The sequence below is a fragment of the Spermophilus citellus genome (genome assembly GCF_964194105.1).
Source record: "Spermophilus citellus genome assembly, chromosome: 1".
In the NCBI taxonomy this organism is placed as follows: Eukaryota; Metazoa; Chordata; class Mammalia; order Rodentia; family Sciuridae; genus Spermophilus; species Spermophilus citellus.
This window is the reverse complement of record NC_138182.1, coordinates 132,227,132-132,245,059: the sequence shown is the minus strand read 5'-3', so window position 1 is coordinate 132,245,059 and position 17,928 is coordinate 132,227,132. Positions and strand designations below refer to the sequence as shown.

Below are 17,928 nucleotides of genomic sequence, written 5' to 3'. Positions count from 1 at the left end.
TCTTGCCGAGTGAAGAATATCATTGATATTTTAATGGGGATTGCATTGAATTTGTATATTTCTTGTATTACTTTAACTATTTTAACAATATTAATTCTGCCTATCATGAACATGGGAGGCTTTCCACTTCTTGTGTCTTCTTCAATTTTCAGAGAAATAATTTTCCTGAAACATCCCATGTATTTTAGATTTAGAGCAAGTCTTAAAGAGTGCAAGTCTATCTAATAAACAGACTCCTCGAAGATCCTACAATGGTTGGAAAATAAGAGAGGAACTTTTCTCAACACCAACTGACCAGCTCTTTGGGGGGTAAATATCTCAGCACTTTCCCTTCTTGCAGTATGTGGACCATGAATCCTGTACCTGCTGGTCCCATCGTCTTTCTAACACCCACCTGGGCTTGACTGAGCACAGGCCCATGCATAGACAGACACACACATACATCCTACTGCCATCACCACCACCAGTCATAGGAGCATGTTCATGTATTTGAACATATATGTGCTCTGAGGATAAGAAATGCTGAAACTTAGCAGGAGGGATTTCAACTGTAAGTTTAAGAATTTCACATTCCTAGATTTTATAATTTATAACACCAGCAGAGATGAACTGGGCTGCTTGCTCATTAGTAGTTATAACTCTTCTTTAACTGTGAATTCATTGAATGATTGGGTCCAGACACCCTACCTCCCATAGCATGAGTCTACTGAGGTACTGTTTGGTCATTTCAAAGTCACTAAGGGGAAAGAATATGAGAATTGTCACCAACTGATTCACTGGACTTGGGATAGTTCCATGTGTTTGGGAATGTGCAGGGACTTTGTGTGTCTATTAGGTCTGGCAGGGAGTTTATCAATAAATGTTTCTTGTGAAGTGATCAAACAAATAAGAATTAAATAAGCCTGGTCACCCACTCTTAATGATGAGGTGGAAATCACTTGGAAGGATTTAGGGGTGAGTCCAGCCTGGGTAGAAATCCAGCTGCTTCTTCCTCTCCTTGACAAGGTACTTAATCTTGCTGAGCTTGAGCTTCTTCTACTTTCAGGACTATGGTAAAGACTAAATAAAGATGAACTTTGTGAAATGGCTAGTGTGTCTTCAGCAGATGTATGTTTAGACATCAAATAAATGAACATCTCATGTTTATCATGTTTCCTGAAGAAAGCAAGGTCTTTTATCGTTAAAATCCAATATCTAAACAACGAGAACTTTTAATAATGGCTGTGAAGTTTTACATATGGTAGTAAAAACACTTGTGAGATATACACTGAATATTCTAGAATAATAGCAACTGACAAGAGCCACATATATTATTTACAGACCACTTTTGTACCTTGTACTTTGCTAAGGGGGCCTCATGGATTTTTTTTCTTTTAATCTTTACAATTACCCTATAAGCGAAGTGAAATTGTGTCTCTGCTTTATGGACAATGAAATTGAGACTTCTATGCATAATCATTTGCTTCATAAGTGGCAAATCAAAACTCAAATAGAAGTCTGCCTGACAGCAGGTCCTGAGGTCCCAAGCTTTACTTTGTTTTACACAAAATCCTTGACTCTATGATATAATTCATACAACTGTTCAAAGATATAAATATTCTGAATATAATGAAACCACACGCACAACCTTTTAATTTTTATTTATATCTTAGTTTAAGAATTACACACTAGCCAACATTATTATATATTTACATGCTGAAACTGGCTGCAATAAGTTTAAATTCAAGAAAATAATTCTTATGTGCTATTCATTTATAATCCTCATTTTTTTTTACTATCTCATTTATCCCAGAGATTTTAGTATAGTTCTCTTTTTAGAAAGACATGAAAACAGATGCGGTGATATCCACTTGGTGTTTGCATTTTGTAGACATTGGAAATGTGCATTATGTGCATGTTAAGAAAGGCTATAAGGTCATCAGTAAGGCTGATAATCACGACATTGTGAAGAAACTAGAATATCACTTTTTATAAAAGGACAGTTCAGAACTATGCAGGGACAGTATTTATAACAGAACTATTTAAACACCCATGCAAAGGAAAATTAAAAATGTATGGAATTAATTATAGGCAACTTTGAGTTAATTAGATTCAAAATTATCATGGCTGAATTCTCATTATTGAACCAAAAAATAAAGTAAGCTGAGGGAACTGTCAACTTGTTTCAACTGGTACAAGGACACAGACATGGAATCAGATTAGAGGTCAATGTGATAGGGGAGTGACATTTGGTTAGGAACTCAAAGAACATAAATTTTGTTTTTCTTCATTTTGGATCATATTTATCTTTATCACAAAAGCACTTCTTGAAGCAAATTAAAATTTGATGTCAGAATTGTTAACATCTACAGCAATGTTCTACTACTTATCATTTTCTAAAAACTAAGCTATTTAAGAGTGCTGCCCCCCACCCCCACTTTTAAAAATCGTTTCTTTAGGGAAGTATCTTTATTAGTATCCTGCTGACTCCTTACTAGTTTCTACAATCTTTCTAGTGCATTTGGAAAATGTTTTATAAACCTTTGGTGTGAAGCAGTGTCTCCCCCCCCCCATTTCCCCTGTTTTTTTTTTTTCCTTTTAAAAAATAATTCTGGAGTCTTTGGTTGAAAGGAACAATACTATCTATGGACAAAAAGGCTACTGTTTAAAAGAAGAAGAAAAAAAACCTTCTAGTGTGCATTGTGTAGCAATTGTCTGGAGCTGTTATGAATAAGCATTTTTATTTTCTGTAGTGCCATCAATACAAACTTTCACTTTTTGAAAATCGACATTTAATTTGCAAACTTTGGTTTCTAGTAATCTGACATATTAAAAAAAAACTCTATTAAGATATCAATAATCATTTCTCCTTTTTACATTTTCCATTTATAAGGCTATCTCTTGGTTGTCAAATTGACTACAGAAAACACTACCGGGTTTTCTCATAGCACAGGGAGGGTGAGAGGAAGTGAACCAGAGGGGAGTGGAAGATTATGAATGTTTGAGTCTGTGTGTGTGTCTGTGTGTGTGTGGTGTTTGTGTGCGTGCGTGTGCATGCATATGAGATAGCAAACTGAAACCCTTCTGTCTGGGATTCCCAAACCATTTATGCAAAAGGGTGTTTAAATTACTCTGCTGGGGCACTCCAGTAACCGTACATAGTAAATACAAACAAAAAAATTAAAAAAAAACACACAATTATTTGTATCTACTGACTATTCATTTACAGCATGTTTGATTATTTACATAATATTATAACACATCAACTTAAGCCATAAACAGAATTAGCACATTGCCTTACCATAAAATACAAATTAGAAGTTAAAAATATTTAAGAAATCTGTTTTAATATTTACACACTCTCAGTGAAAGTCATGGTTGCTCACATAACATGTACTTTGTACACTTAGCAAAATGGCATGATTGCTACAGTTGTATTTTTCCCTAACCAACATGGTGGGTTTAGTTTCATTTTTTTTTTTTGCTCCTCCCAGGAGGAATTTTTATCATTTTCCATTTTCTTAAGACATTTTTGCTTTTAAATCACTGATGGACAACATTATTTGTATCCTTAAAAAAGAGCAATTAGACAGGCAATGTGAGAACTAGTTAACTTGGATATTCCGAGGTACAGTACTATTGTAGTGTTGAACTCTGCAAAGGTTCATAAGAACTGTGGGCATTGATGCGCTGATACGAGAAATGCTCAGTACCCTGTATTACTTATTTCAATATGTTTATTGTTGGTTGCTAAATTAAAAATACATATACACTGGTTTGGTGAAGGAAACAAAACGTATTAGCTTATTCCTTTTGTTTTCCAACATATGGATGCATATATATGTATGTATGTTTACATGGATCGATATATACACATATACACATGTAGATATGTTGTAAGACCTGTGTTTGTTGATGTTGTCTTGCTGTTTCTGTTTTTGAGTATGAAGTTAATCATAAAACAGGAACACAGTTACCTATAGAAAATGGAAATTGTCTTAGTTGCCAATTTAATGCAGGTCTTGCTCAAAATAAATGTGATTCATTTCTCCATTATGCATTCCACTGCACTTCCTTTATGTGTTGTGCTTTTTTAAGCTGACGGGATTTTTGTGTATTCCTAATGCTAGAAGGTAAAGTCTTTTGGTTTACAAATCATCATCATCAGTAGTAGTAGTAGTATTTTACTTAGCACTGCTTTTGAAGAAATGAGTAAAGGTCTAGATGGCACTGCTTGAGTCTTTTCCCTGTTATTAAATTGCAGTAGAAAGAATTGTAACATTCCTTTGCAAACACATGATTATGTTGCATGGGTTTTCAATTCTGAAGTGCATTTCATACCTACTAGCAGTCATGTACAATATATATATACAGGTTGAGATCGAAGATTTCATTTAGACTGTGCATTTTAGAGTCAGATTTCCTATGAATTTCACAAAGATGAGAAAACACCTTAATTGCTGGCTATCTTGCAGTTTTATAATCAAAAGAGAAACTATACATATGTATAAACTGATAGTAATATCATATCAGAATTGCAAAAACACACCTTTGTGGTCCTTTAGTTTAACCACTGGATATCAAGCTGACTGGCTGTCTGGATTTATGAAGCCTAGCACCCTTCCTTGCGTTTGATGACTGCATTCAAATTCACTAAACATATAGCTGAGAATAAATTCTATGTGTACTGTTATTTCTGGACAGGATGAGTCAGTTTTTTTTCTATCTATATGTTTACCGAGTGCCAATATATGATTTTCGATCTAGGACACACATTTCAAGGTTCCATCTTCTCTCCTTTACCTCGTTTCTCTACATCGTTGAGAGCAGAAATGAATTCCTGGTCATATGTATTTGAGGCTCATGCTATGAAGATGTATCCCTCCACATTGATTCAGACTGTTGACTTGCCTAGACATCCAAAATTTTGTTGTAATCATGAATGACAATATTAAGAATTTTTATGGCTTTTATGGAAATTGCAAATAAGAGCCCACTTCTAGACTTGGGCTCTGAGTTATGTCTAGAAAAAACTTTCTGAAATGACATTTTAGACTTGTGCCCCTGAGTTATTGATAAGCTCCTTCCTGTTATTTTCTACTCAAACTTTACTCCCTGGCCACAAGGGGCAGGCACTTTTATTAGTGTGACGCCCCAAAAAATGACTGCCTAGGAGAAAGCATATCCCTGGAGAAACATGAGAAACCTCTACTCTGAGCATACAGGGAAGATCCTTGGTCAGATTCTGCCCAGAGATTATACTCAGAGGTGTTCAAGTATGTAATCAGAAATAAAAGCCAGACTTCTCTACACTGGGGAAAATTTTTTTTTATCCCACCTTGGGGCAAATTCAGAAAGTTGAATGACAAACTATTTTTTCTTATGTTGTTGTTCTCTACTAGGTAGAATAGGAGAGCAACAAGACTCCATAATATTCCAAACTACTGAATTAGGAGGGGAAGAAAACATACATTTTATCCACAAAAAAAAAACTGGCCTTGGCCCATATGCATGCTTAGAAATGTTACTCTGAAAAGAGGATGCTTTTGTTTTCTAAGTAGAAACGGCAAAGTCATCTTCTGAGAAAAAGTTCACTCAAATCAAACTTCACAAAAAATTTAACAATTCACTATTTTCTACACAAAAAGCAACATATGAGCCTCACATCGATAGAAATAAAATATTATCAGCCTATTGTCATTTCTGTCCAACATATGAATGCATATGTCCAATTAATACAAAAAAAAAACAAAAGGCATAATTTAAGGTAGAATAAACCAATATACCACATCAGCCTAATTATCAGTTATATATTTTTCTGCAATATCAACCGAGGCTCATAACTCTCAACAGATTAATGTGGCTCTGTTATTACCCCATTGTCCACTAGTTTTCATATTTTTCTTGATTAAGCAGATTGCAATATACACAATGGAAGCACCCGTTAAGAAAATCAAATCCAGTGAACCCACAAACTTTTTTCATGCACAAACTCTTTTAAAGTATTTTTTGCTTTCAAAATTATAAAGGTAAACTTCATTGCCCTTATGAAAATAGAGTTCACTCACTCTCCCAAAGGCTTACTGTGCCTGTCTCCTAAGAATATTATCAGAAGTTTGAAAGCAAGAAAATCTGAAGAGGACCATTAATCATTTAAAGCAATAAACAAATCCTCCTTTTGAAAGACCCTATTCAATTCAAAAAATAAACTCATAGGGAAATGTTCCAGAGATACCTGGCACTCTCGAAGGAAGATAACCTATTTGTTAGCCATGTCTGTATTCTATATTCCTGCATGACTCCCGATCTAACCTGAACATCTAAGATACTTCTAGTTCCCCTAACTTTTCTATTTTCTGGCTGTATTCTGATTAGATAAATTACAAAAACCTCTTTAGATATGCTGTCAAAATCTTGTGATGTTGGAAAAAAAATAATTATCTCTCTACCCTTTGCCACTGGACACAGTATGTACAGACCAGATGCTGTGGGGCGGTGATAGGGGTTATGCTTGCTTGCTTTAAATTTGTTACAACACTCATTTCTGGAATTTTTGACTCTGCTCTGTGTTGTTAACTTTTTAGCCACCTAGAAAATAGTTTTTTGCAAAATATTTTTGGGTACTCCCATGTATGATAATGTTCAGAAGAGTCTCTATCTCTAAATGCCAAAATGAAAGATATCCTAGTTGATTTCCCTATACTCCATCAAACACAGACAATGACTAAATTGCTGACCAAGTCTCTGCCTTGGCCCCAGGCCCCGTGGGCTCCCCACCCTAATCCTGCTCCAACTATATGAGAAGCTACCAGTTCAGTGGTAATTATCTCCCCATGACATCACGATCACCTTAATAACATAGGCACAGACTATCCCAAAGTAACATGTGTGCATGGTACTGCTGATAATGTTTCATGAGCACAGCGCTATTTCAATAGCATGCCAACCTTAAGAATGAACACAGAGAGTGCTGGATATGACCATATCTTAGGGCGATGACTGACAATGCTATTGAGCCTTTTCAGAATATCTTCTAAATGTTTCCCCTCCGAGTAGCTGCCTACTACGCAGATGAAAACGGAATACTCAAGCTCAATCCTGTCATCATGGGCTCACATCCCTTGCATTTTAACTGGAAAACCACAAGGACCTTAGTGTATTCATTACTTAGAAGAAGCAACCCAAACGGTATGAAATGGACCACAGGATAGGCCAGCAACTAAGGTATTTTAGCATCACTTTTGTCCTGGATTGATGTGTTTTCCAAGTCCTACATCAGGCTGTACAACTGTTCTGAGGAGGAATCGAGTCCTTGATTCCCACAGGAGGCCATGTTTTAGTTCACATAATAAAGCCAATAGACGATGTTGAAGAAGGAAAAAACCACTGGGAAGAATATGCGGGACCACCTATCTATGGCATTCACGTCAGTCAAGTCGGGGATGGTGATCTTCAGTTGCGAGGCGCGTCTCCGCAGGCGACTTTTCTTTTGTGCCACGTGTCGTTCCAGAGCATTTCGACCAAAACTGTGCCTGGGCAGCCCAGCTTTCCGATACTGGATGTTGGAGGCATCGTAGGCCATCATTGTGCTCCTGGGGTCTCCAAGTCCCATCACAGCCTCAGATGTGGCCATTTCGTTTTTGATTTCAAGTGTGCTCAGTAAGATGTTTTCGTGGGGGTCCATCTGCAAGGGAGAAGAATCAGAAAAGACAACTCAAACAATAATAAGCCTTGGTTGGTGCTTACAATGCAAGGAAATATGATAAGATACACAGTGGGAAAGACAACTGGCTTTGCTATTTCACTGTTGAGTCCAAAGTGTGGCTCTGTCCCCATAATCGATTTGAGTTTCAGTTTTCCCATCCATGCAATGGTATAATAATCCAGCCCTGGAGAACTGTGGCAATTATGTAATTTTAGAATGCAGTATAGAGTGCTGTTAGTATCCCTATCATTATTTCTGTTTAGGGTATGCAGGTAACTAGAAGGTGGCCTGATATGTTTTAAAGAATGTATAGTCTTTATATGAACACATAGAATATTAAACTGTACTTGGTATGAGATAACGTCAGGTAATGAATTACTGGATTATGCTCATAAGAGTTTGTAGATGATTTAATGGCAAAACTAGAAGTAAAAGTAGTGAGTAATTCCTAAGGACATGCTATATATGGCAAGTACTTTTTTTGTGTGATTTCATTTCATTGATACTTTTGAACAACCACAGTAGAGATGTCACCTTAAATTTGCAATGTCAATATAAATAAGTTAAAGGAACCATTTTGAGCAATATAAAACAGGCCACATTTGACTTGCCAGAATATAAGAGAATTCAGAACGAGGAGTTTGAAAATGAGAGGCTAACAACTAAACAGAGTTGGAGGTAGAGAGTTCTGAGTCTAGGAAGGGGCTGGCTTGAAAGGAAAGAAAGGGGACAGGATTAGAAGAGACAGCAGGCCCAAGGCTGACTGCTCAATTGCATTCTCTTGATTCAGCTCTCTTTAAAATTTTTTTTCCTTGTAGATGGACACAAAACCTTTATTTTATTTATTTATGTGATGCTGAGGATTGAACCCAGTGCCTCATATGTGCTAGACAAGCGCTCTACTACTGAGCTACAATGCCAGACCTGAGTCATCTCTCTTGATGATTTCTTCTTGCAAAGACAAAAGTAAAGGATGAACACTGACATCCTGATTCTCAAACATTGAATTATTATATAATGTTTAGTGCTGTGTTAAGAATGGGGTGCCTTAATTTTAAAAGGGCTCAATTGTTACACATAACAGAACCTAGCCATCTGAAGTTATCATTAATAATAGACTATTACTTATTTTGGTAGAGAATAAGAATACAAAAATTTCCATTAAACTTTTTTGATTTACAAAGTAAAGGAAAAAAATGATAGCCACCAATGACACATGGAAACAAGATTACTCAATTGAAAGATATGATGAATGCTCTGAGCTTCATGAATTATGCAGATGGCAAAAAAGGTTATTAAGATTATATGTTAACAATTAGCTTTCAAATGGTTTACCGTTCCTGCATTATAAATTAAAATCAAATAGCTTTTGAGAAACAGAAGCTACAAAAATATAGATCATGCTGGTATGCATTAGCTGACCAATTAGTCTGCCCCTTGATTGGATATTCTGTATGTTTATTTATGGTGGCATTTTGCATAGTAAAAAGACTAAACAGATATATTATTAAAATTAATTTTAAATGTTTTTAAGACTTGGAAACTAAACTCAATACATTTTGAAAGAGATCTGTCAAAGAAAGGTCGATTAATGGTTTTAGTGATGGGTTCCTGCTCCCCAGGGAAGGAAAGAGATATTTAAAGGCTGGTGCTATTTTCTAGATCTTGGCAGCTACAAGAACATACATACTCTTAAAAGGCATTCTTCTCCCAGTTTACAGGTGAGGGCATTCATCAAACTTCACAGAGTCAGACAGATACTAAATGGAACTGGGACTCAAACCTTGGTCATTAAAACTCAAAGGTGAGAAGCCGGAGGGTGCCATCTTCCAAAACTCAAGGAACGCAAAGCTGGTGAAAATGGGAAACCTATGGCTCCTTGATATTTCAATAATGTGCTTATTTTCTGTTCTTCTCTGGGTCATAAACTTTTTTTTTAACCACTGAGAAAATAGTTTTTTAGCAAACATTCTTTTGGCCACTATGCATGAGGAAACTCGGGACTCTCTCCCCCTCTCAAACACCAGCATGACTGTTTTTTTCCACTGAGCAATTATAATAAGAATATGTGACTCGATACCAGAACTGGCTGAGTTAAAAGTCTAAAAAACAGTAACAACCATAATAGAAACTATAGGCAATGGACTGCTATGAGGGGAAACTTGTTTTAGGTTTAAAACAAATTAATTGTCCTTAGATAGTCTGTTTAATCTTACTGGGGTCCCATCTTATTACCTACAGAAATCAAAAGCTGAGTTAGATAATTTCTGAAGCCTGATTGACTTATTTTTCCATTTCACCAATTAACAGGTATTGATTGAAAACCCTCGGTGTGCCTGGTACTGTGCCAAATAGTCTAGATGCAGTGTAGGGCAAGTCAGCATGGTGGCTGGGTCCCCATGATAGTAACAATCTCCAGAAAGAACACCAGCTTTGAGTCAAAAGGTTGTCCTTTTTATAAATTTTTAAAATTTAAATTTTTTTTAATAGTTAACTGTTTTCTTCTTTTAATATCTTTATTTCTATTTATTTTCATGTGTACTGAAGATCAAACCCAGTGCCTGATACATGCTTGGCAAGAACTCTACCACTGAGCCACAACCCCAGCACCCTGGTTTTTATTATTATTATTATTATTATTATTATTATTATTATTATTATTATTTTGAGAGAGAGAAAGAGAGAATTTTTAAAAATATTTATTTAGTTTTTTTTTAGTTTTTCGGCAGAAACAACATCTTTGTTTGTATGTGGTGCTGAGGATCAAACCCGGGCCACACGCATGCCAGGCAAGCGCACTACCACTTGAGCCACATCCCTAGCCCCTGATTTATTATATTTGACATTGGAAAAATAAATGCCTCTGAATTTGGGTTTCTTCAACTATATTGGTATCTAAGAACTCCAGAGATTTGGGGAGACTAGCTGAATTAAAACATGTGAGAAGAACTTGAGACATTAAAGTACTTTACAAGTTAACTATTATTACATGTTGTACATGAAGTAGGATATATATATACAGGTCCCAGTGAGAGAAAAAGAAAAAAAATTGACAATACATAACCAAGCACTCCCCGAAAACCACTGCCAAAAGATAAGTGCCTTGCCTTACAGAGTTACTCTGCTGTGCACACTGTAAGCTCTCAAAATTTTGTAACCGATCTTGTTACAAAAATGCAATTGACATTGATTGAATGAATAAATTTGACCTTCTGGAAAAAGGGATGGAGAATGGCCTTTCTGTGGGTAAAGGTAATCATGTCATCCCCACTGGAGATCTGGTCAGGGGGAGGTGGGAGGATGCGGGTGGCAGGGGAGGTGTATTGAATAGTAACATCAATTAATGAGGTGCTGTTACTCTTTGGGGTCAGTCATATCATCATAATACTTCAACCGTATTATAAGACTCATATAGACTCAATTAACACATTAATAGTCAAGGAACAAATTAACCTGAACAAGGAAAGTAACTTTTCCTAGAAAGCACCTATCCATGACCATGAAGCTGTGAAGTGGAGAGGGATAAGGTATAACCATCTCCAGGTGTAATTTATCTCTCAACAGGGACAGAACGAAGCTGGCTGTAGTTCATTAGGCTGCACATCATGGTTAAAGCCCAAGACACTACTCTGATTATCCCATCCTGTCTTTCCTTGAAGGACCAATTTCTCTACTACTTTCACATATTTTCTACAAAGTCTATATTTCACTCCCTCCCTGCCCCCCCCCCCAAAAAAAATAGGTGAATCCCTCCCTGTAAGCCACACTAGAGTGTCCATGTACATCACTCCTGGGCCACCAACACATACTTCCTGGAGGTCTGGCACAGTGACTCAATCAACACCTGGGACTGCACCTGTTGTCTACTAGGTGGGGAATGGAGGATGTGGCTACCAACAATCCCTGAGTTCTGGATTCAGACAATGCAGGGTTTGATTCTGGGGTAACAGCCTTGAGACCCTGGGAAAAATCATTCAACCTCTCTGAGCTCTGTTTTCTTAAATGTAGAGTAGGGAAAATACTGATTCCAGTCCACTGGGGTTGTTTGAAGGAAATAAGTAACAGAACATTTGGGCTGAGGATGTGGCTCAAGTGGCAGCACGCTCGCCTGGCATGAGTGCGGCCCGGGTTCGATCCTCAGCACCCCATACAAACAACAATGTTGTGTCTGCCAAAAAAAAAAAAAAAAAAAAAAAAACCTGAAAAATAAATATTAAAAAAATTCTCTCTCTCTCTCTTAAGGAAAAAAAAAACAAAAAACAGTACATCAAAAAAGTACTTAGCCCTACTTTGCACATAGCAAGAACTGAAAAGACTATAACTGATCTCTGTATAAAAATGCAATAGATGTTCATTGAATGGTTGCATTTGATCTCCTACTGCTTGTTATTAAATGCCATTGACAGGTAAACAAACCAGAACTTGGAAATCATCATAATTAAAAAAAATATATTGTTTCCTTTAGTAGCCTCTGTAAAATGCTGAGAATAATACTTAATAGCTACTAAACACTGTATGTTTGTTACCAAACATAAATGAATTTACTAAATATGATAAAAATTCTAAAACAAATTAATTGTATTTATTTATTTATTATTTTTTGGTGCTAGGGATTGAATACAAGGACTTGTGCGTGCAAGGCAAGCACTCTTCCAATATATATCCCCAGCCCCCCCAAATTATTTTTTATTGTGAGGTAAGACAAACAGAAGCTGCATTTCACTTCCTAGGTGGAGAGGGAGCAACAGACTGAGAGACAGTACTAGGTGCCCCAAGTTCACAGAGCTCACCCGCTTGATACTGACCCCAGGGGAAAATGCAGCCCAGAGGCCAGGGCCTCAGAGAGACATCTCCTGTGCTGGTGAGATACACACACACACACACACACACACACACACACACACACATACACACACACATATAAACCATATATATATATATATATATATATATATATATGTACATATAAACATATATATATAAATATTTATAAATACATATGTGTATATATGTATATGTGTGTGTGTGTGTGTGTGTGTATTTTTTTTTAATTTGGTGAGGTGTTTAACCACTGAGCAACATCCCCAGCCTTTTTGTATTTTATTTTGAGACAGGATCTCACTAAGTTGCTGAGGCTGGCTTTGAACTCATGATCCTCCTGCTTCAGCCTCCAGAGCTGCTGGGATTATAGGCATGTGCCACCACAAGCAGCTCAAATCATATTGATAAGGGCACATATAAGGTCTGTTTCATTTATTGTTGAATCCCCAAGCTTCTGGAATACTCTTAGCAAATAGTAGATGTTCAATAAATAAATACTAATGAATGAAATTAGTTATTTTTTTAACTCTAGTAATTAAATCTCTTTGTGAGGCATCAGTAAGATGGGTTTAAGTTTGCAATCCCAGTCTGAAGACTGAAAATTCAGGGGCCTACCTCTTGAGTTCCTTCCCTGCTCTGAGGTTTCTGCCTCTAGTTATACAGTTCTCTTTCTAGAGCAGCATGCTCAGGTACCTGAGGTCTGGAAACTTTATTGCCATGGCACCATGAACCACTTCCACAAGAGATGTAACTAGCAAGTAATATCTAGAAGCTATGACTAAGAACTTATGGACTGAGCCCTTTTATTACCCCAGTACCCTTGAAGGGCAGGGACTAATCCATTTCATGCTTGGGCAAAAAGTCACAGAGAAGTTAGGAAACAATACAAGTTCACACAGTGAATAAGTGGGCAGAGCAGGAATTAGAATCAGGTCTTTTTCACTCGGCCATGCTGAGACATGATGGCCCAGACAACCCAGCAGCAGTTCAGAGCTCATAAAAGAAGACTCTTTCCATACGTGGCAGGGACTGTCAGCTGGAATCTTGCAAATTTTCTTTACAGAGGGATGGTGAGAGTTTGGAATTAAAAGTCTCTAAAGGTGAGAACTGGTATAAAGCCCTGTTGACTTCAGCACTTTCCAGGAAGGAGAGAAGACATCTGGATTTCGGCTGCTCCTCAACCCCATTCCTTCCAAGAGCTGTCTGGGAACCCACAACTTCCCCATTCTCAGTTCCTGTGACTCTGGTGGGGCGTTTGCCAACCATAATTCTCTGGACAGCACCCCTCAGGCAGGGGCACACAAACTTTTCTGAGCAATGACATACAGGAGCATTCAGATAGACACACCTAAATGAAGACTCTCAAATACTGTCTCAAGGTGTGCATCTAGAAGCACACGGCCCTGAATCTACACAAGCTACTGAGATAGTTAACTGTGAATGAAGATTCTAACGTAGAACAGAACCAACACAAAAGAGAGCTCACGACTCAATGCCACCATATCTCTGCATCTGCCCATGCCTGATTTGGTGACACTGAGGGAGAATATTCTTCCCTTCCTCCTTTTCCTCTTTCCTTCTTTTTCCTCTTCTTCTTCTGCCTCCTCCTCTTCCTTCTTATTCTTTCTCTTGTTCCCCTCCATTTTTCTGTCCCTCTCTCTTTCTTAAACCATCAAGATTTGGGTTTTATGGGGTTTTTTTTTTTTGAGGCCCAGATAATCCTCATTGAGATATAATTCATCACATTTAATGGTTTCAACAATTCTGTAATATAGGCAAAGCAGGAAAGAAATGAAAGGAATTTCACTTGTATAAGATTTTTTTTTCCCTTACTCAAATTGGAATGATGGAAAATCCATTAGAGCAATACCATTTTCAGTATGTAGCACAGAGTTGGGCTTCAATATTTTGGGCTGGAACTTAAGAACCCAGCAGTTGCTAGGCTGTTAAACTGACTATACTTTTTAAAAAATTTCTTTGTTTCTTTGTTGTTGTTGTTGTTGTTTTCCCAACAAAAGGTATAAACTACAAAATAGGGCGAGGGATGTGGCTCAGTGGTTGAGTGCCCCTGAGTGCAATACCTCCCCGCCACCCCCCCCTCCAAAAAAGTATAAAGTGTGCTATGCATAAACTTCCCAGGTCAAGAGCAAAGATAACAGAGGAGATGGACAGACTTACATGTGGTTTAAGGGACAAGGGTAGAAAGTCTTGTGGGACACTCCTTTAAGTTTATTTATTTTTCATATCTGCCACTGTTTATGTAAAAGGAAAACAACTTTTCAGAGCTTCATGTTCAGTTCAATACTAATTACCCTTCCATGGCTTCCACTGAGGCATCTATTTTTATAAGGTGTTTTTTTTATATGAAGTTAAGTCTCTATAAACCTGGCATGCATTCAGTACTCTAAGAGGTGAAAGAAAGACCATTCCTATTTGACAAGGCAGGAAACTGAAGCTCACAAAAAAAAATGAAGTGAATTACTTAAAATTTTACTACTAATAAGTAATAAGAGAAGTGCCTAACAATATTGGGCGGTTTATGACAGTCAATGAAATATGACATGCTGCCTTCAGCTTATCTTGAAAATCAATCAGGGAAGCCTGACTTAGTAATGGTTTGGTTGGTGATAGTCTACTGTAGTGGGTCCCAAACTTGAATGTTCATCAGAATCCCCTTGATGTCTTATTAAAACAGATCTCTGGTCCCCACTGCCAGGGTTATTGAGTCAGTAAGTCTGGAATGAATTTCAATAATCTGCATTTTTAACAAGTTTCCAGTAACTCTTGGCTGCTCCTCTAGGGTCCATGTCTGGAAAACCCCTAGTCTACTGAAAAGCAGTACAAGGACATGACTTCAAAGAAGGAGCAGCAGAGGCCAAAAAAATAATGTAAAATTGAATACCTCCCAGCTGAAAAGCAGCTTTCCCCGAGAACATATGTAGCTGTTGTTTATTATTTACTAGGCATCGTATTAAAGGTTTTATGCAATTATCATTTAGTCCTGATATTGACAATAATCCTATCTAAGAGGTATTACTAATGTCCCCATTTTATAAATGAGGAGCTTGGGGATTAGGGGTAGTTAGCGATTTGCTCAGAGTTACCCGGTTGGTAAGTAGTGGAGCTGGTACTTAATCTCTTTTTCCCATGGTTCCTGTTCTTAATTACCAGACTACATGACTGGATATCTTGAGACTTTCCTCAGTTAGGAGTTTTGTCTTGGAATACTCTGCAGAATATACTTAAGTGACAAATTTTTAGAAAAAGGAATTTAGCTAATTTTAAAACCGAGTGTGCACACCAACCTGTCCCGCCTTTCTCTTCACTTGAGCAGTGAAGATATTGGAGAAACCATGGATCTGTCCCTATTTTTATGAGGACATTAATGAGAGACAGCTTTCTGATAAATAATCAGAAGGGATACTTGGCCATCTCTACTGTCCTAGAAAACATACCAAAATATTTATCAAAATTTTATTTCCTTGGCATTCATTTTCATCTATTCAAAGAGATGTGAAGATTTTGTCCATAGCACTTGAAACAAGAAAAAGGGAAGCAATGGGAAATGAAATGAAATGGAAGAAAGAGAGATAGCACTGGACAGATTGCTGTTCCGGGGCATAGACTGCCTTAGCATGAGTGCCAGGGCAGACCTTGAGTGCATCCTGGGTTCTGCACTAGTTGTTATCCATGCTCAAGTTTATATATCCATTCCTGACAAAACAGTTTCTTTTTTTCTTTTTTTCTTCTTTTGGTGGGGCAGGTATACTGGGGATCAATCTCAGGTCCCTTGACCACTGAGCCATGGCCCCAGCCCCATTTTGTATTTTATTTAGAGACAAGGTCTCAATGAGTTGCTTAGCTCCACGCCATTGGCGAGGCTGGCTTTGAACTCGTGATCCCCCTGTCTCAGCCTCCTGAGCTGCTGAGATTATAGGTGTGCACCACCGTGCCTAGCTGACAAAATGGTTTTTGATAAGGTTCTATTAAGTTCTCTCCTGATTCCAATTCAACAATGTGCTCTTGAAACTGTGCTTTATCTGGAGTTAATTGTGCTTATCAATCAAGAATCAAGTGCTAAGTTTTGGGAAATAGACTGACTAATTCATACCACCATTCCAGAGACTCCTGCAATGATCCCTTGTAAATGAGGGCAGCTTAAACACTAGCCAATTCCACTGTTCTACTGCATAGAGGAAGAGACTTCTCTGCTGAATTGACTTATTTTCCAGAAGGACCCATGAATTGATGGTTCTAATAATAGCGAATTCACATTGAATGTTTTAGATTAAGAGGGTTTATGTTTCTTCTTCTTCTCCTCATCCTGACATTTTTCACAATTAGAAAGACACATCTTTGGCTAATAGAGTTCTGTTTTGCTTTAAAAAGATATTGCATTAACCACCAAAGGGTGGGTCTTATTTTTATACAATAGTCAGTTAATTCCAGGTTTGGTTTCAAGTTTATCACTTCCTTTTCTACACCTTTCTCCATGATAGGTATGTGCTCTGAAGGAATGGCCTTAGAATAGTCTATGGTCATATACAGAAAAACAGATCATATCTCTCAGTGACCAAAGAGCATCTCAAGCTTATCTTGGAGAGGGAGACTGGTACGATTTTAAATCCCAATTCACCTCTCATGTCATCAAAAGAAGAGTGTGAAATTGTGAAAGTCCAAGAAATCCTCACTGTGAGATTTCCAATTACTGTGGGTAGGAGATCTTGTTTTATCATCCATGAAATGACATTGTGACCTGTGAGACTTGAACTGCTAAGGCAATGAACTGCTGACCACACGGGAATATCCGAAGCACTCTTTCCAGAGGAAAAACATTCTGAAACTACCTGGCATGCATTCAGTACTCTAAGAGGTGAAAGAAAGTTCACCCAACAGAATGTGAAACAGAATTGGAGGACAGCAAGAGAGGCCAACATCTTTGACTCTTTTAAATCCCTGAACCAAAGTGAACAGAGAAATAATAACCCAAACAGAGGGAGTTTACCACTGGAAAGGAAATACGAGAGAACAGCTGAAGTACTCAGGTAGTTGCAGGAGGGTGGTCTTTTGTTTTTTATTTATTTATTTATTTATTTTTTATTATTGTTGGTGTAGAAGGGTTTCTTTTTCTTTTTCCTTTTTTTTTTTTGCTTTTAAAAACAAATTTTAATTGACATACAACAATTTAATGTGTTTGCAGCAATATGGATTACCCTGGAGTAGATTATGTTAAATGAAATAATCCAGACACAGAAAGACAAGTACCATACGATCTTGGTCATTTATGGACTCTTATAAAAAGATAGTTATTTTTAATAAAATCAGTAGGAAAAAAAACTGGGACTTTTGTACTGATTTTCTTACTTCTATTAGATTTCTGTACAGTGTCTACACTCTCAAAACCAGAGTGTGAGGATGGAGTC

General features: G+C 37.3%; 1 protein-coding gene across 4 annotated transcripts in view; it reads right to left on the bottom strand.

The window, feature by feature from the left end:
• Positions 1-1,629: 1,629 nt before the first annotated feature.
• The window catches only part of GABRB2 (gamma-aminobutyric acid type A receptor subunit beta2), a 244,314-nt gene continuing 228,015 nt past the window's right edge, over positions 1,630-17,928 (bottom strand). For all 4 annotated transcript variants that reach the window (XM_081298705.1, XM_081298704.1, XM_081298706.1 and 1 more), the window contains one exon: positions 1,630-7,663. In XM_081298705.1, the coding sequence (XP_081154831.1) occupies positions 7,316-7,663 (348 nt within the window). In that variant the 3' untranslated portion in view covers positions 1,630-7,315. The remainder of the gene's footprint in view (positions 7,664-17,928) is intronic.